General features: G+C 39.7%; 1 protein-coding gene across 13 annotated transcripts in view; it reads left to right on the top strand.

Annotated features, from left to right (window-relative positions):
• Positions 1-26544, top strand: part of MINDY4 (MINDY lysine 48 deubiquitinase 4) — an 87136-nt gene that overhangs the window by 37680 nt on the left and 22912 nt on the right. For all 13 annotated transcript variants that reach the window (XR_005593781.1, XM_039523197.1, XM_039523207.1 and 10 more), the window contains 7 exons: positions 1616-1732; positions 3668-3756; positions 12591-12692; positions 13351-13414; positions 14736-14801; positions 15075-15142; positions 25045-25108. Coding sequence is in view for 12 of the 13 variants with exons in the window: in XM_039523197.1 (XP_039379131.1) it covers positions 1616-1732; positions 3668-3756; positions 12591-12692; positions 13351-13414; positions 14736-14801; positions 15075-15142; positions 25045-25108 (570 nt within the window). In the remaining variant the exon portion in view is untranslated. The remainder of the gene's footprint in view (positions 1-1615; positions 1733-3667; positions 3757-12590; positions 12693-13350; positions 13415-14735; positions 14802-15074; positions 15143-25044; positions 25109-26544) is intronic.

The following is a 26544-nucleotide window of genomic DNA, read 5'->3' as shown; positions in this document are numbered from 1 at the left end:
ATCTCTTATTGATATTCCACGGACTTCTGGGTGACCTTGAGCAACTCACACTCCTCCATCCATTTTATGCATTTGTAAAATAGTAATAATTGTATTTACCTTCCTCATAGTTATATTGTAAGGCTTCATCCATCAGTTATTTTTTGTAGAGTGCTTCAAGAGCCTTGGATGAAGTGTACTGTACAGGTTCAATGTATTGTTATTATTTCATAGACTATGTTTGGAGCTGCGAAACCTCACAAACAAGTACAAAATAAGAATTTATTTCCCCCATTTTACTCGGGGCCTAATCCAATGCCATTGAAGTCAGTGGAAAGACTTCTAATTGACTGACTTCAGTTCAAGATGAATCAGGCCCTTGGTGTGTTGGTATTGTATGTTTATGAGTGGGAAGGTGTACACTCGTTCATTAGCACACCTGGGTTATCACTAGTTGTGGACAAACTGGTTTGGCTAAAATAAAAGTTATTCCGTACCTTCATCTTTCTCTCTCTCTAACGGAAACAAATTTGCATGTTTACCTATCCCCAAACTAAACCTTTCATGAGGTTTAGAGTAATTTGAATTATTTTATTCCCTAGTGCTCCCTCCATTTTCTCATGCATCTTTATCTCTTTTATTTCGGGCAGACACAGAAGTCTCTAAAAACCATGTGAAGGGCTATTCTTATAGCACTTCCCACTCAACCAGAGCTAAAAAGCACTACAAATCTCTTGAGAATGATTCCCAGCCTGATTTCCATACCAAAGTAGTCTGAATAAATATCCAAACACTGAAGGAGTCTGATTCTTACTTACATCCACTTACACTAGCATAACTCCATTGACTTCAGCAAAGCTACTCCTGATTGGGGTCAACAGTCCGAATTTGTAAAAGCAGCAAAGAGTCCTGTGGCACCTTATAGACTAACAGACATCTATAAGGTGCCCCAGGACTCTTTGCTGCTTTTACAGATCCAGATTAACACGGCTACCCCTCTGATACTTGAGTCCAAATTTGGTTGGTGTTAATATCTGAATGTGATAGTTTGTTACATGTCCCAACACAAGTGTTATTCAAAACTTTGAACAACATGGGTCTCTTTTACCACCACCTTTGGTAGGTGAAACAGATTGTCTATTCTACATAATGTGCCAGCTAAGGTACTTCTTTCACAGCTTATATTTCACCCCATTGGATGATATCTTTTACTGGGGTGTGGGAAATTGAAAACTCTTCAAGAGAGGACCATAGCAAAATCTTTTTTTTTTTAACCAGTAGTACATATTATTCCTCTCGTAGTTAAGTTTGAGGCTGTCTTCTGTGAACATTTCAAGAAACACCGTTTATCCAATGATCTACAGAAAAAAGCTCATAATGCTGAGCAACACATAGCATTATGTGCTGAAGGAACACAATGTGCTGAAGGAACATTGCAGGAAAAGGAAAAAATGACTCCTTTTCAGTGGAATTGCCCTGCTATTTACAGTATTTATAAAACAGAAATTAAAAGGGTGGTTATATAGAGTTAGTAATTATCCTGCCACATGCCTCCTTATTATAAATTATGGAAAGAAACTATACCTATTGGGTTTGTTTTTAAAATGAGAGCTTTTTTCCCCCCCTTTTTTTTTAGGAAATAAAAAGTCTTTTGTTTGGCTCAAGCCTTTGTTGCTTCAGTGAAGAATGGAAAATACAGAACTTTACATTTAACAGTATACCACAGCTAAAATACGGCATCGTTCAAAAAAAGGTACAGTAAATGACTTCCTTAAAAGCTCCATGATCTTTACCTTTAACCTAAAGTTTCCAGAAGTTGTGTGTTACCTTAATAAAAGAAACCATCCTTCTTTAAAAGATATCCCCTTTTCTTTTTCATCACTGGTTAATTAATGGAATTTTACTTCAGAAATCTGCAAAATAGCTAAATCTTTTAAGGAGAGTTGGGCTAGATGGAAAACTTCAGAAGAAAACTCAGGGTGCTCCAGGAAGTATGGGGAATCAGTAGGTGACATTTATTCCTTTAAGTCAATTTTGAACCAATGCTTTAGGAAACATTCTGCTACAAGAGGTGCCATCATCTTGAGGTCTAGAACATCTTTGGTCATTAAAGATGTCTGTCTTCCATTAAAGGTCCTATGGAGACCAAGAGAAAGGGAGTAAACCCTGGAATTCTGGTTACATTTGTAAATTTCAAATGGATACTTTATTTTTCTCTTCACTTCCTAGCTTGACTTCACTTAACTGGTTGTATACTGCTGCTTTACAGTGTTAGTTTCTGTGTTTCACTCTAGTTGTTAAACCATAGTAGTTCTGAGTGATATTAAACAGTTGCTGTGTTTCATGTAAACTTTTAATATCAGGAGCTTTCCTTGATAGACTGAAATAAACCCTGCTGTTTTCCACAGGTCAGTTTTCCAAAGTTTCACTCATTAGTTATTTAAATGATTTATTGAGAGAGTGAAGAAAAAGTTAAGTTTCTCTGCTGAATATTTGTTCTGGATGAAATGCATTTATTATCTATTATTTATATTGTGGTAGCACCTAGAGGCCTCCTTCAGGGGCTGGGGCCTGATCAGCGGCGGCTCCACACACCAGCGCTCCAAGCGTGTGCCTGGGGCAGCAAGCCACGGGGGGTGCCCTGCCGGTCCCTGTGAAGCTTTGGCGGCTTGCCTGCGGGACCGGGGACCTCCCGCAGGCAAGCCGCCAAATCCGCAGGACCGGGGATCTCCCTCAGACAAGCCGCCGAAGGCTGCCTGACTGCTGTGCTTGGGGCGGCACAAAAGCTAGAGCCGCCCCTGGGCCTCATTGTGCAAGGCATTGCACATACCTATAGTAAGCAACAAAATGAAGTGCCTCACTAAATAAAAATTGCATAACTGGATGCAGTTTAAAATGTGAGCTTGTGATGGGCCATGCCTCTCTAGGCCTTTGACAGAAGAGTGGATTGAAGCCTCTTACATACTTTAAACCGTATTGTGGCTGACCTGTTTTTCATAATGCTCTAAGATGGCAGATCACATTAATGCACAACAATATAAAGGGTTGGCTTATATATTTAAGTATGAACCTGGACTTGAAAACAGTAACATATGCAGAGAGAGGAGCTTTTCATCTTCCCGTGACAGTGTCTGAATCAAGCCCATTAAGCACACAACTTCCATCTCTCCCTGTTATTCTCTGTGGGTGAAATTCTTCCCTGTGCAGAGGGCCCACACCAGACATATATACCACTGAAACCCCATTTTGAGAGTTTGTATGGGTTTTAATTCATGAATAGGCTGTGGGGGCGGGGGGGCTCTGCCTAGGGATTAATTTCAAAAGGTAGGAATATAGACCTTCCTCATTTGTTTTCATCTTCAGGCAAGGTGCATGTTCAAGGGGCATTAGGAGCAATATTTTTGCTTGATGGTGGAGGAGATAAAACTCCTGTCCTTGACTTCATAGATGTCTGTACGGTATGTTCTAGGCACTTTCAAACAGAACACAGAGAAAACAGAACCTCAATTAGTAATGCTGACTTTTCAGTTGCTTCAAAAAGCAGCATAATGCTGCAAATTCAGTAAGCAAAACAGATACATCAAAGGATGGCTTTAAACTTGAATGAAAACACATGGGTTGTGAAAAGTTCTCACCAGCATCAAACAGTGCTAGTTGTTTTGTTCATCCAGTGTATTATTCATTTTAGGGCGGCCCATGTGGAGTATTGGCCGCAGTTCAAGCCTGTGTCCTGCAACAACTTCTCTTTGGAGACAGTCACAGAAATAGCGATGTGCGGTGAGTCAACAGCTGACACCAGAAATTTTTTCCATTCTAAATTAAACTAAAACTTTATCTTAGTGTGTCCAGAAAAAAGCCTTTCAGAGCTTGGCCCTGTTGCCCTTGCATTTGCATCCAGAAGAGAGAAAGTGTCAACTGCTTTACATGTTCTTCTTGAGGCTAATAGAAGTTGCCTTTTAACAGTGGATTTAAAGGCTAGCTTTTCATTAACATACTAGTTTCTTGTGATTAACCAAGAACCTTTTTAAAAAAAGAAACCCTGAATTATGGCCAGCATCAGTTACTGAACCTGCAGAGTCCCATGGTGAAGCAATGATTTAAAAGAGAATGCAATCATGTATTGTAAGACCATGCTATGCATGGGGTCTTTCATGGCAATATAAAATCCCAATGAACTTGCAAAACATTAGTTATACCAGCTCTTTTCCTTACTAATTTTACACAGCTAAAGTCCCTAATGGGATTTAAAAACTGTATGTCTTTTAATTACTTTACAGAAAAGTTACAGGATATTCATAGCATCAAGGGGAAATTACTTGCTACGTTCTAATAAACTCAGAGCACACAGCATTTGTGTCAGTGCTAAAGAGACAAATTTTATTCACTGTGGGAATTTATCATAGTGGAATTTTCAAAAGCACATGGACACCTAATTCCCATTAATTTCAATGGGATTTATGCACCTACACACTTTTGGAAAAGCTTTAGTGCCTGTCTGAATCTTTAGTGCCTAAATACCATTAAAATCTGTCTCTCAGCCTCTTTCTCTACTTGTGGACAGAAATTCTGGCCCCATTCGGACTTCAATCTGGCCATGTAAATGGGTCTTAAAGTGAGTGTAAGTGTAATTTACTTCCACTTTAAAATTTCCTTTCCTTGAGAATTGTGTAAAGGGACAAAGGACTTTTTACATGAGAAGGAGAATCTCCACCAATATGTGCAGATTCTTGTGGAAATTATGTGATATCTGTTCAGATTTTCTGCAGTGATTCCTGATGTTCTAATATACAATTTTGAGTTTTTCAAGGGCAAAAATTACGATTTGACATAAAATGGGAGAGAATTAGCACTTAAATTGTTCTGTGAACAATTCTGGATCTCCACTCCTAAGTAAGTCTCACGGGGTATGTCCTCAAAGTGAAACAATGATTGCATATGCCTATAATTGCTGGAGATCTGGGTTATGTTAATCTACAATTGAAAATCTATTTTTGGATCTCATTTTATTCCTCATCTCTCCTAAAGACACCATTAGTGCACAGATTGGTATAAATCAGCGCCGCTAGCCAACTATTCTCAACATGGACCCAAAATGAAAATACCAGAGGCCAAATTATGTCCATTGTCACTCTGGTATAAAACTGCAAATCAATTATTAGTTCCTCACCTTCACTCCCACAGCTGTGAAGAAAAAAAAAGTTGAGATTTCGGAGCTATCCCATTGTATTTTATACCCTCTTGAAAACAGGCTGAGCCTTATACGTTGGATGGGACTCAAATTGTCTCTCTCTCTGTTTCTCAACTAAAGAAAAAAATTTTGAACATGCAAAAATTACATTGGTAAATCCCCAAATGTCAAATGACGTTTGTGATCCCTATCCTATTATATTTAGATTCTTTTACTGCACGCACCTCCACAGCATCAGCTCAAAAAGAGCTCCACAGGAATCAGCGCTTAGCAGATAATGGTTCAGACCCATCATTCTTGTATAGATAGAGCCAACACACCTCTGTTGCCAGTAACATAACAGGAATATCCTGAACTTGAGAGGTCATCGCCCTTTAGAATATTGCCAGCCTCAGAAGCCCCATACTTGCTAATCTATCTGTTGTAGACATTTGCACTATACATGGCATTATAATATTTAGGCACCAGATTCAAAACTGGTGGGATGCTTGAAAGAAATCTCCAACAGAGGTGGGCCTGGTGCTAAACTTTTAAAACATTATTTTTAACCTCAATCTTTGTTTAACATCACTTTTTTTACTAATCTCTTTGTGACACTAGTGTGAAATTAGTGCTCTAATTATATGATATCAGTTAAGGCAGGGGGAGGTAACCTATGGCACGCGTGCCAAAGGCGGCACGCAAGCTGATTTTCAGTGGCACTCACACTGCCCAGGTCCTGGCCTGGCTGGGGGGCTCTGCATTTTAATTTAATTTTAAATGAAGCTTCTTAAACATTTTAAAAACCTTATTTACTTTACATACAACAACTGTTTAGTTATCTATTATAGACTTATAGAAAGAGACCTTCTACAAACGTTAAAATGTATTACTGGCACGCGGAACCTTAAATTAGAGTGAATAAATGAAAACTCGGCACAGCACTTCTGAAAGGTTGCCGACCCCTGAGATAAGGCATTTTCATGGTTATGTCATTAGAAAACATTATACCTTAATGGAAAATATTTTTTTGATTTGTCTTTAGATAAAGGTCTGGATATTCTGTTTATATATAAATTTATCTTTTTCTTTATCTTCACTATCTGACGGCTATCTCAAGTCCCTAATCTAGGTTACTTAGGCAAACATATACTGTGAATATATACATACACACACACACACAGACACACACAGACTATACACTGTAGCCTATTTTAAGCTCAGTTGAATAGATTTTGAAATGTAAGCCTCATTTTCTTGAGGGATATTGTCAAGCTCTTTGCATAGCTTCCCTGGTTCATCCTTTCATTAAATGATTTCATAACGCAGAATGCGCCATGCAAATGTGGATTTCGAAATAGGCTATTTGGTAGACAGAATCAGCTTTCACTAGGAAAAAAGGAATTCTAACTAGAGATGATAAGTCAGAGACAGCTATTGCTGGGGTGGCAAATTCTTCTATGTATACATGTATTGTCAGAGGTGGACAATATTTCTAATATTTATGAGATACCGATTAATATGTCTTTAAGAATATGTGTGTGCTGGACTTGGCGGAGTGATTACAGCACATCTAGCTATACCCAACCTCACTTTGATTTATGGAGTGCAGCTTAAAATAGCAGTGGTGATGAGACAGCATGAACCGCAGTACAGACTAGGAACACAAATACCCAGGGTACCAGGTAGGCCCGTGCTGAGTCCCATGTCACTGCATCTTCACTGCTTTTTTTTAGCCATGTGACCTAGATTAAACTTAGCGTGAGTACGCCTGCACGAATTGCACTCACACCTCTGATTACAGTTAGACATACCCTGAGTGTCATAGAAAAAATGAATGTAAAACATTAACATCAAATGAAGAACCAACTCTCCCAACCTATCCAAAATAAAGTAACCCTGCTTTCAAAGGCAGACATTCCTGGCACAAGAATCAACGCCATAATCATGAGGAAGCCACCTTACCAGGTGAAAAGGACTGATTCCTCATTGACAGAAAGAATGGGGATGGAAAGACACGAGACACAGTAAACCAAGATAACAGGGGAGGGGCCCCTAAAACCCTCAGGGATGAGTCTCTTGCAGGGCGTGTGATTTGAATCATCCAAGGCAGCCAGTGAGAATTATTCTGGCAAACCACCTCTGGGAGAGAGTTCCAAACAAACAGGGTGTGACATCATGTAAGTTCCACAATTTTTGTTGTTTTGTTTCTTTATTTTTTCTCAGTTCTTCCAGAAGAGCATATCTATCTGTAGCTCCACCAGCTAGCTCTCATTCAGAACAGACTTTTTTTTAAATACACAGCGATCTACCATGTTTTACATTGCGATGCCATGCTCCAGTTTGGACAAGGGGACAGGAAAATTCCTGAGTTTTAGAAGGGACTGTCTCTGGTTTATCATATTACAGAATATGAGGGGAATATGATAGAAATCATTTCTCAATCAATTCAGTGAGAACAGAAATTGGCTACAGTGGAGGGGAAAATTATTAAAACATTGCAAATCAATGACATCTGACATATCAATCAACTAAGAAATCAACTCAGGGGTGGTTCAAGCACCAGCTAAAGGAGCATTAAGAAATATGTAACTGTATATTCTCTTCCAGATACAATGACGGTATATTTTTGAAGACAGTTTCTAACCTTTGTCCATATTCATAGAATCATAGAATATCAAGGTTGGAAGAGACCTCAGGAGGTCATTTAGTCCAACCCCCTGCTCAAAGCAGGACCAATCCCCAACTAAATCATCCCAGCCAGAGCTTTGTCAAGCCTGATCTTAAAAAGCTCTAGGGAAGAAGATTCTACCACCTCCCTAGGTAACCCATTCCAGTGCTTCACCACCCTCCTAGTGAAAAAGTTTTTCCTAATATCCAACCTAGACCTCCCCACTGCAACTTGAGACCATTACTCCTCATTCTGCCGTCAGCCACCACTGAGAACAGCTTAGATCCATCCTCTTTGGAACCCTCTTTCAGGTAGTTGAAAGCAGCTATCAACCCCCCCCTCATTCTTCTCTTCTGCAGATGAAACAATCCCAGTTCCCTCCACCTCTCCTCATAAGTCATGCGCTCCAGCCCCCTAATCATTCTTGTTGCCCTCCGCTGGACTCTTTCCAATTTTTCCACATCCTTCTTGTAGTGTGGGGCCCAAAACTGAACACAGTGCTCCAGATGAGGCCTCACCAATGCCAAATAGAGGGGAATGATCACGTCCCTCGATCTGCTGGCAATGCCCCTACTTATACAGCCCAAAATGTGATTAGCCTTCTTGGCAACAAGGGCACACTGTTGACTCATAGCACACTGTTGACTCATAAAGACAAATGTAAATGTATTATAGATGTCTGACGCCACCATGAGACTTAAATTCAGTTTTAGAGTTTGTTGCTTAGGAATCTCCTTTGGAGTCAGTAAAGGATTATTTTCTGACCATGAGGACCAGGAACCTAATTTCATCGTGGAGGCCAATGGGAAATCTTCCTCCTTTTTCTGGGGCTAAATGTGGCCCAGAACATTTAAGAGGCTCAGGCTCCCATGTTTAATGGAGAAACGGAGTCTGATATTTGGTAGTTTACAAAAAGGAGAGGAAGAAAGATTCAGTGGTCAGGATGCTGTCCTTGTTCTTAAGAGACCAGGGTTGAATTCCCAGCTCCTCAGACTTCTTTAGGCAAGTCACAGACAGATTTTCAATAGTTTTTAGGTGCCTAGTTGGATTTTCAAAAGTGCCTAAGCAGGTTAGATGCCTGAGTCCATCAATGAAATCAATGGGAGTTAGGTGCCAAAGCTCCTTAGGCACTTTTGAAAATCCTACTGGGTATCTACCCACATCTTTAGGCACCTACACAGCTTTGAATATCTGGTCCTTTGTTTTACTGTCTCACAATTCCCCATTTGTAAAATGGGAATAATAGCATTTCCCTAACTTACAGGATGGTTGTGAGAGGCTCAGATATTAAGGTGATGGCAGCCATATAAGTACCTAAGATAGATTTTTTGCTCTAACATGACTTCTCCCAGCCCGGTTTATCTGGAAATTGTTCTCCTCTCCTCGTGTTTCTCATCCTCATTTGAAAGGATTTTATTTCCCACTATTTTGTGTGTGAGAAGGGCTGTTGAAGTATGCAGAAATTCCCAAAAGAATTCTGGTTAACGGGCAAACTCTTTATCTTTATGGGCAGAAACAAAAAAGGCCTTCAGGCATGTAAAACTTGAATAGCGAGATGGGTTGTTTTATTCATGAGAGAGGCATATTTTTCTTCAGATGTGTCTCCCTAGAGTGGAAGCTGATTCTTGATCAGAAAAGGACAGGAATCTTCATGGTTGAACTGTTTAAATTAACATCTTTTTCTACTGTATCTGCCTTTTCAAGGTGTTGACTGCTTCACATCAAGCATTGGGCTTCAGATTTCTTCCAGCTACATGAATAAAATAATGGATTTTCTTATTGCTCCTTTACCTGCTCCATCTACAGAATATAATTTTGGCACTGCCCACAAATACCTGAACAACTCAGCTAGAATACAAGAACAGACGTGAAAAGGCTATGGGCACATTTTTTTTTTAAACTGAGTTCTCTCTGTTTGTTCAAATGCCCCACGTCCATCACAGAGGGAAGAGTTTTCTCACTAAACATTATATTCCAGGCAGACATACAACTTAGAACTCTGTTATTTAATTTTTGTCAGTTGATGTTTAGTGTTTTGAATTATTAGATCTTTTAATTCAAGTGCTGCACATGTTTTTTTACCTCATCTCTCAGGCTGGCAGAGCTCTAAGACTAATATTGTCTAAAACTCAAAGAGGTCACCCTTAAAACCAGTGGAGAACGATTCCAAACTTCCCATGTGGAAGGGTGTATAATTTAGTTGTTAGAGCAAGGGGCTAGGAGTCAGGACCCCTAGGTTCTATTCTCAGGTCTGCCAGTTTCTCACTATACAACTTTTGGTCCTATAATCACTTAATCTCTCTGTGCCTCAGTTTAATTAGAATCATAGAATCATAAAAGATTGGGGTTGGAAGAGACTTCAGGAGGTCATCTAGTTCAACCCCCTGCTCAAAGCAGGACCAACCCCAACTAAATCATCCCAGCCAGGGCTTTGTCAAGCCGGGCCTTAAAAACCTCTAAGGTTGGAGATTCCACCACCTCCCCAGGTAACCCATTCCAGTGCTTCACCCCCCTCCTAGTGAAATAGTGTTTCCTAATATCCAACCTAGACCTCCCACACTGCAACTTGAGACCATTGTTCCTTGTTCTGTCATCTGCCACCACTGAGAACAGCCTAGCTCCATCCTCTTTGGAACTCCCCTTCAGGTAGTTGAAGGCTGCTATCAAATCTCCCCTCCCTCTTCTTTTCTGCAGACTAAATAAGCCCAGTTCCCTCAGCCTCTACTCATAAGTCATGTGCCCCAGCCCCCTAATCATTTTCATTGCCCTCTGATGGACTCTTTCCAATTTGTCCACATCCTTTCTGTAGTGGGGGACCCAAAACTGGACGCAATGCTCCAGGTGTAACCTCACCAGTGCTGAATAGAGGGGAATAATCACTTTCCTCGATCTGCTGGCAATAGTCCTACTAGTGCAGCCCAATATACCGTTAGTCTTCTTGGCAACAAGGGCACACTGCTGACTCATATCCAGCTTCTCGTCCATTGTAATCCCCAGGTCCTTTTCAGTAGAACTACCACTTAGCCGGTTGGTCCCCAGCCTGTAGCAGTGCATGGGATTCTTCTGTCCTAAGTGCAGAATTCTGCACTTGTCCTTGTTGAACCTCATCAGATTTCTTTTAGTCCAATCCTCCAATTTGTCTAGGTCACTCTGGACTCTATCCCTACCCTCCAGCATATCTACCTCTCCCCCCAGCTTAGTGTTATCTGCAAAATTGCTGAGGGTGCAATCCATCCCATCATCCAGATCATTAATGAAGATGTTGAACCAAACCGGCCCCAGAACAGCCCCCTGGGGCACTCTGCTTGATACTGGCTGCCGGCAAGACATCAAGCTGTTGATCACTACCTGTTGAGCCCAACAATCTAGCCAGCCTACTATCCACCTTATAGTCCATTCATCCAATCCATACTTCTTTAACTTGCTGGCAAGAATACTGTGGGAGACCTATCAAAAGCTTTGCTAAAGTCAAGATATATCACGTCAACCACTTTCCCCATATCCACAGAGCCAGTTATTTCATCATAGAATGCAATCAGATTGGTCAGGCATGACTTGCCCTTGGTGAATCCATATTGACTGTTCCTGATCACCTTCATCTCCTCCAAGTGCTTCAAAATGGAATCCTTGAGGACCTGCTCCATGATTTTTCCAGGGACTGAAGTGAGGCTGATTGGTCTGTAGCTCCCCGGATTATCCTTCTTCCCTTAAAGTTGGGCACTATATTTGCCTTTTTCCAATCGTCCAATTCATCTGTAAAACTGGAATAATATTTCTTACCTATCTCATGGGGCATTGTGAGACTTAGAAAATAAATTTTGTAAAGAGCTTAGAGATCCTTTGGTGAAAGGTGCTACACAAGTGCAATGTATTCTATTTACAGCACATGACATTTTAGATAAAGTCAATTAGTAGATAAGGATTTTCAGGCTTGAGCTTCAAGCCAACAAAAGCTAAACCATTCAGAGTTAGGATTGAAATGAAATTTGAAGGCCTTTTTTAACTTATAAAGCATATTCAGCATATAAAACAATCATATCATAGAATGTAGAGATGGAAAAGATATATTAAGTCACCTGGTCAAACTCCCTGCCAGTGCAAGATTATTCCCCAAGGGACAATTACTTGTATTTTGACAGATATAATTTTAAATGTGCCTACTGATGGAGTTTGTACTGCTTCCCCTAGAAGTTTAATCCATAGCCTATTACTGTAGATCTCACTGTCTAAAAGTATTTCCCACTATCCAGCCTAAATTGGCTCTTTCTTGATTTTTACCACTTTACTCCTAGTTATAACCTTTCATATTATGCTAAATAATTCTTCATTGCTTGACACCCTTTATCATGACCCAGTCATTGCTTCACCAGGCTCCACATGCTAATTTTGTGAATTTTTCCTTGTAAGTGAATCGTGAAAAAACGGAGACCGCCCTTTAAAGTCAACCCCCCAGAATTAAAGATGTTAGTGTGTATCATGCCTAGTATACTAGGCATGTTCTACCAACAGTGCAAAGAGAATATCCTACATGAGGCAACTCTACTCATTGATTGTAGTCGTTTAGTCTCACATTCTCAAAGGTATTTAAGTGCATAACTCCCATTGACTTCAATGGGATTTAGGTGCCTAAATACATTTGAGGATCTGGGCCTTTGTACATACCAAACCTGCTGTGAATCTGTGCACACTGAAAGAGGAGAAGTTCATCTTTACATGGCTGCCTCACTAATAGTGTCAATTTTTGCTTGTTTCTCATATATCCAAAAACAACAGGTGTCTGCAACCTTCAGACGCTCATAGGACCAAATGCCTCACCGTGGCTATTGCAGATATTTTATGGCGTGCAGGGGGCAATGAAAAAGCTGTGGTTGCACTGTAAGTGGGAGGAACATTTTTAATTATCATGTAAGATTCTCATGTGTGTATAAAATGTTTGTTTCTGTTTATACATCTAAGTAGCTATCACTATGTATGAAGGACAGTATGTATCCGTATAGTCTGAAAGGGTTTATTGCTAATGGTCACATGCTCGCAGCAGTTACCTGTCCTAATAGTCAGAGAAATCTCAGGGTGAATTCCTGGCCCCATTGAATTCAATGGGACAGTTTTTGATGAGAATTCCTTCCTGTTAATCTGGAAGTAGAACTTCCCCAAAGCAGCTCACTGACTATTGTAATTATATTTTTAAATTTTTTCAAACTACAATGGGTATCTCAGAAGAGACTTTCAATGTCTGTTCCACTCTTGTTATAATATTATTGTTCTTATATTTTGTTGCAGTGAAAAAATTCAGTAAGTTCTTCAATCTATACCTTTCTTCTTTCTAGATACAGAAACATGAACTGATCAATTGCAAACAAATCTAAAGGCTATCAGAGCTCAGATAAAGTAATATTAAAAGCCAAAGGTCTTTTATTTAACACCACTTTTTTTTTGGTTTAGTCTTCCAATTCATTACAGCCCATGGATTTCTCTTTGCTGTGTTGTTGGTTCTTCTAAAGTGAACTGCTGTTCATTTAATTCTCCTCTTTAGGTCTTCAGGTAGGCAGCAGTTCACTCCAGCAGGAAAATACAAAGCAGATGGAATCTTCGAAACAGTAAGGTTTTATGTGTAATCTTCCTGTAATATATTTTGTAACTTCACTTATATAAGTGCAATGGGCCTGATTCTCCCCTGTCTCACCAAGGTTTAACTCTACTGACACCACTGTAATTACTCTAATTTACTCCAGTGTCAGAAGAGAATCAAAGAGGAAGTGACATAATTGGCTCCCAAACTGCCACACCCTTTAATGGGAATTGGGTTTTCTGACATCCTCCTTTTTCCTTTCCTTTCATTCCCTCTTCTCTCCCAGGCCCCAAACAATAGCAGTTTCCCCTCTAGTTACTGGAAATGGATCCTTCCATAGCTCCTCACAACACTGTTAGAGAAAGAAACCATGATTTTCCCTTCTTGTCCTTCCTACAATATTCCTTGCCCTTTGTTTTTCTGATTAAATAATAATAATTAATTGTAAACTAAATACTTTCCACTTATACATTTTTTCCATCTGAAGATCTCAAATTGATTTAATAATCCAGTAAAGCAATAATGAATTAAGCCTTACAAATAATACCTCCGTGAATTAGGGAAATCTTTTTATCCCCCAAAACTGAGACAGAATGGGAAGAAGGGCTTTCCCACAATCACACAGGAAACCCATGGCAAAGTCAGAAATATAACTATCTCTCCCGACCCTGAGTCCCATGTTTTGGCCTCAAGACTATTACTCCCCTCAAAATCAAGGGGTGTAAATCAATTATAAAGAACAGACACTGTTGAAATAATAGAATTGTAGAACTGGAAGGGACCTTGAGAGGTCATCTAGTCCAGTCCCCTGCACTCAAGGCAGGACTAAGTATTATCTAGACTATCCCTGACAGGTTTTTGTCTAACCTGCTCTTAAAAATCTCCAATGATTTGGTATTCCTAAGATGATTCCAAGAATTGCCCTTTCTCCCACAGATCATTCTTTAATTAATAATGAACTTCCATGCAATAAATTTCACATATCAGGAACTAACATTTTAAAAGAGCTCTCAGAATATATGAATTTTATAGCTAAAATAGGATTTAAAATATATTATTTTGGTAAGTGTTGTTGTAGCCATGTTGGTCCCCGGATATGAGCGAGACAAGGTAGGTAAGATAATACCTCACCATATATTACCTCACCAATGTTGTCTCTCTCATTTTAGTAACATTGCTGAAAAAAGTGAGAGTTGTGAACATCATGGGCTTCAATGGATCCGATCCAATTTACACCAGCTGAGGATCTGGCCAAACATACAGATTCTGGTTACTTAAATAATTCTGGCTTGAGTTATACCAGCTTCTTGTTATCTATTTTAATTGCATTATTTTACATTTTGTTCCAGCTAATACTACATAGTGTCACAAAATATGAAGATCTGACCATTTTTCTTCAGCAGAATATTCATCAGGTATGGTGCATGGAGAGAAAATGAAACTTGTCATTGTTCAGCTGTTATTTTTTCAGTATTTAGCGTTTTGTAGAAAACTGTATAAACAACGTTTTGGGTATGATGCTGATGCGTCCCATGTTTGAAAAAGATGAAGGACCAAATTCAGACCATAATGTAAATAGGAGTGAGTCTTATTGACCTCAGTTGGAGGTGCATCTCCTTATGCTAGGGCTGAAAAGCATATTCAATAAACAAACACATGTAAATACAGTGGAACTTTTTTTTTTCCAGTTTGAAACTGGTCCATTTGGGTGCATTCTTCTTACCGTGTCGGTTATCTTTACAAGATCTATCGATCTGTGAGTATTTTTATATTCCTCTTTCATAAACTTCAGAGTTGCCTTAGCCATGTGAAAGGTGTAACACAGGCCGGGAGTGGTCACCCTTCAAAACTTCCTAGTTTCCACAGAAAGTCCCTTGGCCCACTAAATAATATGAGTTCAGCATTTACAGCATTCTAGCTGTTGTCTCTTACAAGAAGAGGGAATACCGCTGATATTGACTGATTCCTATCTTTGGCTTTATCAAAAGTTCAATAAATCAGTAAGAGGCTTTCTGTTAGTTTTAGATGAGGCTCCTAATCTATAACTGGTGAGTTTTTAAGTGCGTCCACTGTGGAAAGTGTTCTAGTAGAAAGATGCTGAGCCCTAGGGTGACCAGACAGCAAATGTGAAAAATCGGGACAGATGGTGGGGGGTAGTAGGAGCCTATATAAGAAAAAGACCCAAAAATCAGGACTGTCCCTATAAAATTGGGACATCTGGTCACCCTATTCAGCCCAGTCCTTTGGACCACATGGAGCCTGGTTTATGTGACATCTGCAGTGAGGTACACAATACATCCAGCCAGCAGGTGAAGTGCACTGTGCCAGTTGGGTTAGTCTATTCTAGTGTGTCTCTGCCACATAACAAATACAACCAAAATAACAGGCTCATCATTACTGCTCTAAAGACCTTTTTTGTTCCTGGCTCTCCAATTCTAGCAGATTTTCTGATAGCCTGAGCAGTTTTACTTCATTTCAGTTTTGGATGGTGATTCCGTTGTATATGGTCAGATGTCACTCAGGAAGCAGTGATCACTACATGAGTCAGTTGTTCAGTATAATATACATGCCGGCTCTAATTTAGAAGCATTCTTTAAGATAGCCTGTGTTACATTCCATTGAGGGTCACCAGCATGTGGGACAATGGGTGAGATGTTGATTTGCACTTAATAGAGTTCACTGCCATCTGTCTCAGGACTAATCAGCGAACTCTATATCACAATGTCAAAGCACACCCTGCAAAGAGCCTTCAAGAATCATACCCAAGTGAAAGAGAAGTGTCAATTCATACATTCATCCATTGTATATCCATCTCTCAACAATAACTCTTATGAAGAAACCATTTGTGTTTACAGAAGATTATGCATTAGGCTTATCAAAGTGCTTTGCTGCAGTTAGGATTTTCTTCCTCTCACCCCTATAGTGTGTTGAAAAGAAATCACAATTTGGAACTGAGTTTTATATATATATTCAGTTGGTAATCCATTGAGTTTTCTTCCAGGATTCACAGGTTTTTTTTAATTGACTTCACGTTAACATTCCACACGTTTCCATTGCCATTATCCAGAGTTGACCCCCAAGCAGTTGGTTTAATACTAATAATATCTGTATTTTATAACATAAGTAGCATTATCTTCATTTTATTGACTGGGGAACTGAGGCCCAAAAAGATGTGGTGGCTTTTCTTAGGCCATACAGGCGTGAGATTTTAAAAGATATTTAGGTGCCAAGTGGGTTTTTCATAAGCACGTAGCTGCCTAACTCCCACTGATTTCAGTCCAGGAACCAACCATTAACTAGTACCTATTTCCAAATGATACAAGCAGTGAGGTCATATCTCCTATTATTTTTGAAATCCTAACAGAAGGATTATGCCATGTCAATTTATCTGTAATTGATTTCAGTGGGAGTTAGGTGCCTAGACACGTTTGAAAAATCCCACTTGGCACTGATCTGCATTTCCAGCTGTCGAAATACCTTTATAAATCTGATCTACAGTTGCAGTGCTGGTACAAACTCCAGTTCTCTTATATGCCAGCTCGAGCACTGTCTCATTGGACCACCTTCAGAAACTGTGCTGCTTTCCTGGCCTTGAGTGAGGTAGTGAAAGTAAATAGTACCAAACCGTATCTTTTGTTTATAAGAAACAGAAATTTAATACTAAAGACAGTGAAATGTGGACTCAAACCTCTGCACAGCCTTTAAATAGCAAACTACACCTTCTTATGTATATTTCAATTACAGATGAGTGGAGATGTCCTAATCATAGGAGATATGACCTCACTATTCATATCTTTCAGAACTATATGCCATTTAGTGGCTGGTGCACAGATGTAGTGAGTGGTTGTGATTTACATAACTGACATAGTTCTGGGTGAGAACTCAAAGGCCAGGGAGAACTGTTATACTCAGGGCTGTCCCTAGGGGGGTGCAGGGCCCAGGACAAATCAGCCTATATGGGCCCCCCCTTGGGGCAGGGGGTGCACTGGATCTCCCATGGGGGCACTGGATGGGGCAGGGGGCATGCTGGTGGGGGCAACGGGGCTCCAGCTGCTCCATGGGGTGTGGGTCATGGAAGTTTACCTGGCGCAAAGCGCATCCACTGGTGTTCAGGGGTGCCCTTCCACTGGGTGACAGTGCTGCCTCCTGCCCAGCCTTGGCTGGGATCCCCACACTCCCCGGCCTCAGCATTCGAATAATAGCAGGACCAGGGTGGGTGCACGGGGAAGGAGAGCTGCGTGCGCAGCACTCTCCTTCCAACACTGCCCCGGGGCCGGCAGGGGCCCAAGAGCCCAGGGAAGAGGCAGGGGCCACGTGATCTGTGTGCAGGTGCCACAGGGGAGCCCAGCTGTCTGGGGGAAGGCAGGGCCAGACAAACCAGGCTGCCTCCTGCTTGCTGGCTGCCTCTGCCTGCTCTGCTCACTGCTCAAGGCAGACAGCTGCTGTCCTCACCCCATCTGGCACCGTGATGTTGAAGTGCAGGGCCCAGCAAAGCACATTGCCTGGAGCGGTTGCCCTGATTTGTCTTACCCAAGGGATGGCTCTGATTATACTTAAGGGGGTCTTGTCCAGAGTAGAGCTGATCGGGAATTTTCTGTTAAAATATTTTTTTCCACAGAAAATGAAATTGCCACAAAATTAAAACTTTCCATGCAAAAATTTCAATTTTGCCAACATTTTTCAATTTTACATTGAGAAAATCAAAACAAAATATGTCAGCCCAAATCAAAATATTTTGGTTCCTCTAACTGAATCAAATGTTTCATTTCAGGTCAGTTTGATATTAAAGTGTGTCTGAGTGGTCACGATGCCTCATGGAAGTTGTAGCTTGGGTGCCTCGTTCCACACTTCTCTATAGGCTACAGTCCTTGGCTGGACTACTGATCTCCGAGAGTGGACTCCAGTTTCTCCTCTGGTTGAACCGATGCAGGAGCCCAGCCCATGGTAGAGAATGGGGGCACAAAGCATTCAATTAGGACCTTGCTGGCACTGATCCATCCATCCAGAGGCCTACTTTATAGTCCTGCATCCCACCAGAATGGTCCTGCGGTGGGCCCCCATTGTAGCAACATAAAATCTTCTTGGCCTTTCTCCCTCCTCTGTTATACATGAGACCATCAGTTCTACAACCTATTGCCAAACTGAGGCCTGATTGACCATTTGAATATGTTACCTCAGATTCCTGTATGCAAGCACAGTGCATTGCCACCTTGAAGCTATCTTATCATCCCCCCAAAACAAAATATAATATTGGCTGCATCACACACACTGTCAGTGTGTTACTCACAAACTTCAGGAACTTAATTGGCTAGCGCGGACCATGGGCATTTCAATGCTTAATAGTAGCTCATTGCAACTAGATTTGTGCACACAGCAGTGCTTATTTGACTCTTTTAACTTTTACCTCTTAAGTGTTTCTTGTGAATGAAGAAAACAGTCGTTTGATCTCTGAAAAACCACCAAGAAGTTAGAGGTCACACCCACAATGCTGCTTCATCTCCATGTCCATCACAGTAATCTGAACCTGAGCTAAAGTCTGTGAAGGGTCCCACACTGATGAGCATCCTAGCTAGATAGAGGGATTTGATTGTCTAAAAATACATATTTACATAGCATAAATCAGCTTCAAAATGACGCATTGTGCTGTGGGGTCATCTTCCATGTGCTTCTATGAAGAATTTTTCTCCTTTAAAAGGTACTGTAAAGAGAAAGCACAGCAAAAAGATATAAACTAGCACACCAACTGCTCTAGTTCTGCTAAGGTTGGGAGAAAATGTATAGCAAACACAACTTAAAATCAAATGCTGAGGCTGCCTTTAACTGTTGTGTCTAGATGATGACAGTCTCAGAGCAGTTTCTCTTTGGCTATAGAAAACAGATGCTTTGCATTTCCATGGCACCTTTCATCCCTCAGGGTCTTGAAACTATTTGCAAAATGCATATGCATGACCTCACTGAAATGCAGCCATCCCTCTAGAATTCTAGTTACTGCTCCCCTGTAACTGTAAAATGGAATCCCCCCATGCCCCATCCGAAAAATTCAAACCCAATTTTTTTCAATTTCAAAAGCAAAAAGTTGCATTAAAAAAAAAAAAGAACAAAGCAACAACAACTAACTCAGAATATGTTGAGAATTAAACCTCGGGCTTTTATGAAACAGAACAGAGTGGAAAACGCTCTCAAATTTACCAGTTTCAGCTGATTTTTCCCTCCCCTCAAGCTTTGATCAGTTATATTTGCTAAGCTTAAGTATCAGCATTAATGTGGACAAATAGGCCAGTCTTGTTTGGTTTAGTATCTTTGTTTGCTGTGTCAGGCTTTGATACAGAAGAGCTTGACATGGTAAATACAGAAAACAATCAACATACTTTGGAAAAATGAAGGCCTGAGTTGATCCTGCCTGGATTTGAATCAGTACCTACATGAAGTAAGTTGTATTAAATCAGAATACACTATATACTGTATTAAAATTGGTTTCAGAGTAGCAGCCGTGTTCGTCTGTATCCGCAAAAAGAACATGAGTACTTGGGGCACCTTAGAGACTAACAAATTTATTTGAGCATAAACTTTTGTGGGCTACAGCCCACTTCATCAGATGCATAGAATGGAACATACAGTGAGAAGATATATATACATACAGAGAACATGAAAAGGTGCAAGTTGCCATACTAACTCTAAGAGGCTAATTAATTAAGATGAGCTATTATCAGCAGGAGAAAAAAACTTGATGGCCCATTTCAGACAGTTGACAAAAAGGTGTGAGGATACTTAACATGGGGAAATAGATTCAATTTGTGTAATGACCCAGCCACTTCCAGTCTCTATTCAAGCCAAAGTTAATGGTATCTAGTTTGACTGTCTTGTTAATGGAACTATTCACATGCTTAAAGTTAAATATGTATTTGCTGAGCTGGGGCTCAAACAAGAAAAAACAGTGAGTTAAGAACAACACCATATCGTTGCTTTTATTAAGTCACATCGCAACCTTCACAGTTTTTAAACATAGGTTTATTTCTGCCCTTTTTTAAACATCTGTTACCTTTGTAAAAGGACTTTCATATTGTGCAAATGTGAAAAAATTAGACCATTAGTACAAAAAGCCATTCATTCTTCCCGTCATTCCTCATATCTCCTTTATAATTATTTGAGATCTTTACATTCAAAGAGGAGTTTTTCTCCTTCTTAGCTCAAATTCTATTTCTGTAGTGGACTCCTAATTGTGTGTTTGTTAATGTAACAGTGTTGCCATGAAAATGGGTGTGATGTCATCAATTTACTATTACAGCTTCACCACAGGATTAAGGAACCAGCCCTAACTTAAACACACACTTTTTTTTATAGCTAACAAACAGAAGGAAAATCTAAGATAAATAATGAACAGTTTTATGCTTATTTTGCTATGTCAGCGTTTTCCCCTGTAGTAAATGTATGCCTGGTTTTTGGATTTAGTGTGCAATTCTAATCTGTTTTCCATTAACGACAGGGCATGGATTTTCCTTTGAGTTTGCAGGTTCTTGCAATCAACAGATTGAGAACACAAACCGTTATGGAGCATTGTTTTTTTAACATGAGTGTCCAGTATTCAAGTATTTTTGTTTCTTTACATTTTTGAACTTGTATGTGTGCATTCTTAAAAACTGGATAAAACCCGGATACATCTCACTAGAAATCCCCATTCCCACTACAGTTTCAGTTAAATATGTTTTTTTTTCTTTACTTTTCCTAAACTCTTGTGTGATTTGTTTGTATTTTCTATATCAGGAGTGGCTGCAATATACTGGTGGGTTTAATAGGAGGGATGGATAGGAGTAGATGAATGGATACAAAATTTTGGGGCAGATGGTAAACTGATGTAAATTGTATTAGCTCCATTGATTTCAAAGGAGCATTGTCAATGGAGCAATGAGAATTTATATCAGGTGAGGCTCTTACCCATAGAGTTTGTATAGCTCTTTGAGATTAATGGCACGGTAATTCTTATAATTCCAACAGGACTCAAGGTTAATATATAATAATACAGTTTTACCCAGGCAAAATAAGATTAATTATATGTAATGATGATATCATTCTGTAATGTGTATTTTAACCAGTCCTGCCTCTAACAACAGCCTTCTGAGACAGTGTTGGAAAGTATCGGAAAAGTGCATACAGGCCACTGGATTTTTTTATAACTGTAAAAAGGCTTCACTGAGGTATTTTTGTCATGAAGGGATTTCCCTAACTGATACAAAGCAAAAGAGTTACACTGGGAACTTACCATCCCAAAACAATGTTTTAAAAGAATAATATGTGATGATAGAGATGGCTACAAATAATTGGGCATAAGGAGGGGAGTTTTAACATCAGCGTTTGGGTTCCAAATGGAGCAAATGTGTTTCCGTAAATACAGTGCAAGCTGAAAATAGAAAATACATCTAGTAATGATAGTTCATCTGTAAGACCTTTGAGAACAATCTGGAAGCCCAAAGCTATCATTATAGCTTTATGCAAATAGGTCCCCATTCAGGGCAGCACTTAAGAATGAACTTAACTTTTAGCACATGCTTAAGCACTTTCCTGAATCAGAACCTTGGTGTCTAACTGGACCATTTTCTTTACAGACTATTGCTTATGATTCAAACCCCATATCTTTTGTGTTTTCAGCCTCCAATCAAAATATTTTCTCCCACTCTGCAGTAATACTTCCATACTATCATAACAGAGGAAAATACTGATAATGTCACGCCATGAAGATGCACAAGAGCCCTATAGGGTAATGAAAGGAAACAATCCTCCCTTTTTAATGACTTTGTACTTGAGCAGCATCTTTTCATTGACTTGAGACCCTCCTGACCTAGGGAATAGAGCCAGGAGACGTGGATTTTATACTGAGCTGAACCACTGATGCACTGTGTACCACTGGACAAAATTCTTAGTCCCTCAGCTTCCCCATCTTTAATTTAAGGATAATGATACTCACCACTGTAGAGTACTTTAAGATGTAGGGCTTGTCTACACTGGCCTGCTAAATTGGCGCTGCTGTGATTGATTTAGTGGCATCGATTTAGCAGGTCTGGTGAAGACGCGATAAGATGATGAGAGAGCACTCTCCCATTGACTTCAGTAGTCCACGTCCCCGAGAAGTGGAAGCTAAATTGGCGAGTGAGCATCTTCCATCAACATAGCACGGTGTAGACACTGCGTTAGGTCAAGATAAGCTACGTCGCTCAGGGTGGTGATTTTTTCACACCCCTGAGTGACGTAACTTACATCGATTTAGGCGGCAGTGTGGACCAGGACTTACAGATGGAAAATGCTATTGAAGTGATATCATTAGTAACAATAATTTATTTATTAAGGTTCTTTAGACAATTTATTATCAGGACATCAAAATTAATGACCCTTTCACAAGCAGCATGTCTTCAACGTACTGCATTGCAAGCTGACAAAAATATACAATGCAATGTCATTACCTGTATTTATTTGCTGTCTATATAGTGCCTAAAGTGTGCTAGGCCCAGCAAATACTACACCTCTTATTATACTGTAAATAAACACTCTGGCTCACATGCTAACTTCTTGGGAATGGGGAATTGTAGTGACAGTATGATTAATAATTGTTGTAAATCTTATAGCTATATGTTTGTTGGTTGTTTCCTCCCTAGCAGAAATGATTTGAAATGCAGATGTATTTCTTCTTGAAAATCTGAGATACACCTCTAAAGTCCCATATTGTTTGCACCTACAGAAGCAATTAGAACTTCCTTCCATTGTCCTGCTTGTATGTCCCATCGCCCCTAACTGACGTATATTGTATAGTCCGCTCATTTCGAACAAGGCTATGGCATTTTCAAGATGCAACTGTTTCTAAAACTAATGAGTGGCCAAAGTCCAAAGATTGTTATCGTTCCATCCATGCCTTGAAAGGTTGTGATCTCTTTATACAAGACTTTTCCACACCACATACACAGTGTTCATGGATTCTTCTTAGCCCTTTTGATTCAGTACTAGTAACATTAGCTAGTATTGCACTTAGACATCACTGGAACTGGCTCTTGGATTGCCCTTCTCATTTATACACATGAAGTAGTGCACGGGTGAACCTCAACAGGTTCAGTTCAGATTTAGTGATTCTAAGGACCTCTTCAGTCCTGAAAGCCGGCTGGAAATCTTAGAAGACTTACAGGTACATCCTGCTTTTGGCACTACAAGTAATACCACAAGAAACATATCTCTGCAATATTTGGGACGTAACCAGGAACTGCAGAGATGCCCCAACTTTTTTATTCTTGGAACCAAATTTTTGAAGTGAAAATATGTGTTAAGTTTGAGTTTTGGATGAAATGTCAGGTTAAATCCTATTTTAATCACACCAAGTCAACCATAATACCTATTCCATTATCACAGACATATTATACCACTATATATTTTTTTAAAACTGAAATTTAAGGGGTCCAAAGACAGGCAACAAAAATTGCTAGATACATGGAAAGACTTACATACCAGGAAAGAGTGAAAAGATTAGGATTGTTCAGTTTAGAGAGGAGACAAATAAGAGGGAACATGCAACAGGTATATAAAACAATGAAATATATAGAGAAAGTCGGTCAGATAATCCCTTTTCCTTTTTACTAATACAGGAATAAGGGGAACCAATGTAATTGAAATCAGCACATTTAAAACTGAAAGAAGAAATACTTTTTTAGGCAGCACATAATCAGTGGAATTTATTGCTATAAAATTGTCATAGGGTCCAGTTGGTTGATTGGGTTCAGAAAAGGCTCATACATTTATATGTATAATAAGAATATTCACAGTTACATTAGGTAGAATAAAAAATATAAGGGATATAAACCCTCATGTCTCAGGGCATAAACCAACCACTAACTGATAGGATTTAGGAAAAAAACTTCCTCTTTGGGGAGAGTATTCCATAATTGTCTACTAGGATGTTTCTTGAATCTTCTTCTGAATCATCTGATGCTGACTACTATCTGAGACAGAGTATCGGAGTAGCTGGACTAGTGGCATGAAGCATTATGATGATTCTGATGTTTCTAAGAATAAAGGATCTCAGAATGGGGTTTTAAATTTGCACATTGTTCTTCCATGTTGTGTATGGTGGATTCTAGTATGTACGGTGCATATACAGAATTGTCTGCTGTTAATGGACAGATCTCATTGATAGCACTGAGAATTTCCCTAGAGATCAAAGACAGACTAACCTGGTGGATGCACCTTTGTTAGTAATATCTATATTTCATATCTGAAACATTACATAAAGTACAAAATCAAGTATGTTCCTAAAACAATCATCCTTGGAAGTAATTAATATATATGAAGAATACTTGTATATCTTCTTCTAACACTCTTTTTCTGGTCAATATTCATTTAAGTAAAACGCTCAGTAGCTGTGAGTTTTGTAGCTTTAACTATTGTTGAAAATAGAGTTCCTTTCTCTTTACTGCTGCAGTTTACCACTTAATTGCTAATTTCTTGTAAAACAACTTATATCTGCTGTCTTCAACAGGCTTTAGGTAACTATATAAACAAGCATATTTTTTCATAGAGAAATGTACCCCCCAAAAATCAAAAATTGAGCCATGTTTGCAACTTTCCAAACCTTGGAAATGTAAAATCCTGTGAAATTGTGATTAAACCTTCCCAAACCTTTTTCAGGGTGCGCAACGATTTTGATGTGTCCACAAACCAACTGATTGGCACCCACGGATACTGCACACAAGTAAGTAGGGGAGGTGTGTGAGTGTTAAAGACAACACATGCAGAAAGCCAACATAATATGAACTATACCCCGTGAAGAAACAACACTGTTGATTTCACGTTCCTCGTGTTTTTCCCTTTGTCAAGTATCTTCCTCCTTTTTTTCTTTTATAAGACTTTTGTTTTCTCTTCTTTGTTCTGAGAGTCTCTTGCTTTCAGAATCTTCTCCTTAGCTGCCTGAAACACAAATTTTTATTATTTTGCTATTTTTCTAATTTTGCTTTGTTTTTCTAATTTTTTATTTTTGCATGCTCAGTTGGGACCTAATCCAAAGCCTGATGTAGTCAGTGGGCTTTTGATTGTGTTTTGTGGAGGTTTTATCCAAAGTGAGATGTGTGTGGTGTCCCATTCAGTTCCACAGGCTTTATACACACACCCCACTCTGACTCCATGGACTGGCCAACAGTAATATTAGAAGGAACAGAACGAGCAGACTGGCAGATGTCATGGGTAGGCCATAATGGGTAGCACAGGTGGCATCTGACTAAACCGACCACTGATTATTGTAAATAAGTGGCAGAGAAGGGTGTTTTGGAGTTGTACTGGGTGAATTTAATACATTGTTAAAGCATGGAAGGATGTTTTGTTCAGGCAACATTTGTTCTCATCTCATTCACTTCACTCATTTCTTGGCTAGGCATCTACCTCGACTGAATTTGAATTTCAATGTGAATTGATTAAATTTTCTCCAGGGATAGCCACCCAATGGCTTTATGAATGTTGGCTGTTTCAATTCACAGGGCATGGGAGGAACATGTTCTTTGGTTTCACCCTTTGAGATGTGCTTTGGGATTCAGGTTCCAAGAAGCCCAAACCATCAAAGCACAGCTCAGGCCAAACCCCTAATGGCTCAGGTCCCTGCCACAGTCACAGTTTTCTGAGGCCCTTACTGTATTTTAAGGCTGTCCTTCCAGAGTGGATCTACCTCCTTGCAGTGTTCTCCAACATGATCTTCAGTGGTAATACCATTGCAGTGAGAGGCCTGGGGTTCACACAGGCTTTCAAAGGCAGCAGTGATACGAGACATATAGATAGATACTGCATCTATCTGCCTCCATGAAGGTAAATCCATCTCTGAGTGAGTCCAGGTTCTCAAACATTAGTAAACCTTTTGGCAAATCAGATCAGATAGAAAAAATATGCCCACACACATGCAGAAATATCAGGAAAATACTATAAAATACTTGTTTACTCAACTCCTAATTAACCATATCTTGATAATGTCTTCTGGTATTGAAATGTTTCTCAACCAGTGGGTTGCAGCCCCTCGAGGGGCTGGGTAATGAAAGTCAATTGGGAGTGGGGGTGTCATAAGCCAGCAAAATTTTTATTACAATCTAAAGAAAATCACGCTCCTCCATTCCCTGCACCCACTTACTCTTCAAGCTCAAGTATGTC

The sequence above is a fragment of the Mauremys reevesii genome, linkage group 2, assembly GCF_016161935.1.
Source record: "Mauremys reevesii isolate NIE-2019 linkage group 2, ASM1616193v1, whole genome shotgun sequence".
In the NCBI taxonomy this organism is placed as follows: Eukaryota; Metazoa; Chordata; order Testudines; family Geoemydidae; genus Mauremys; species Mauremys reevesii.
This window is presented reverse-complemented; position numbering and strand designations above follow the sequence as displayed.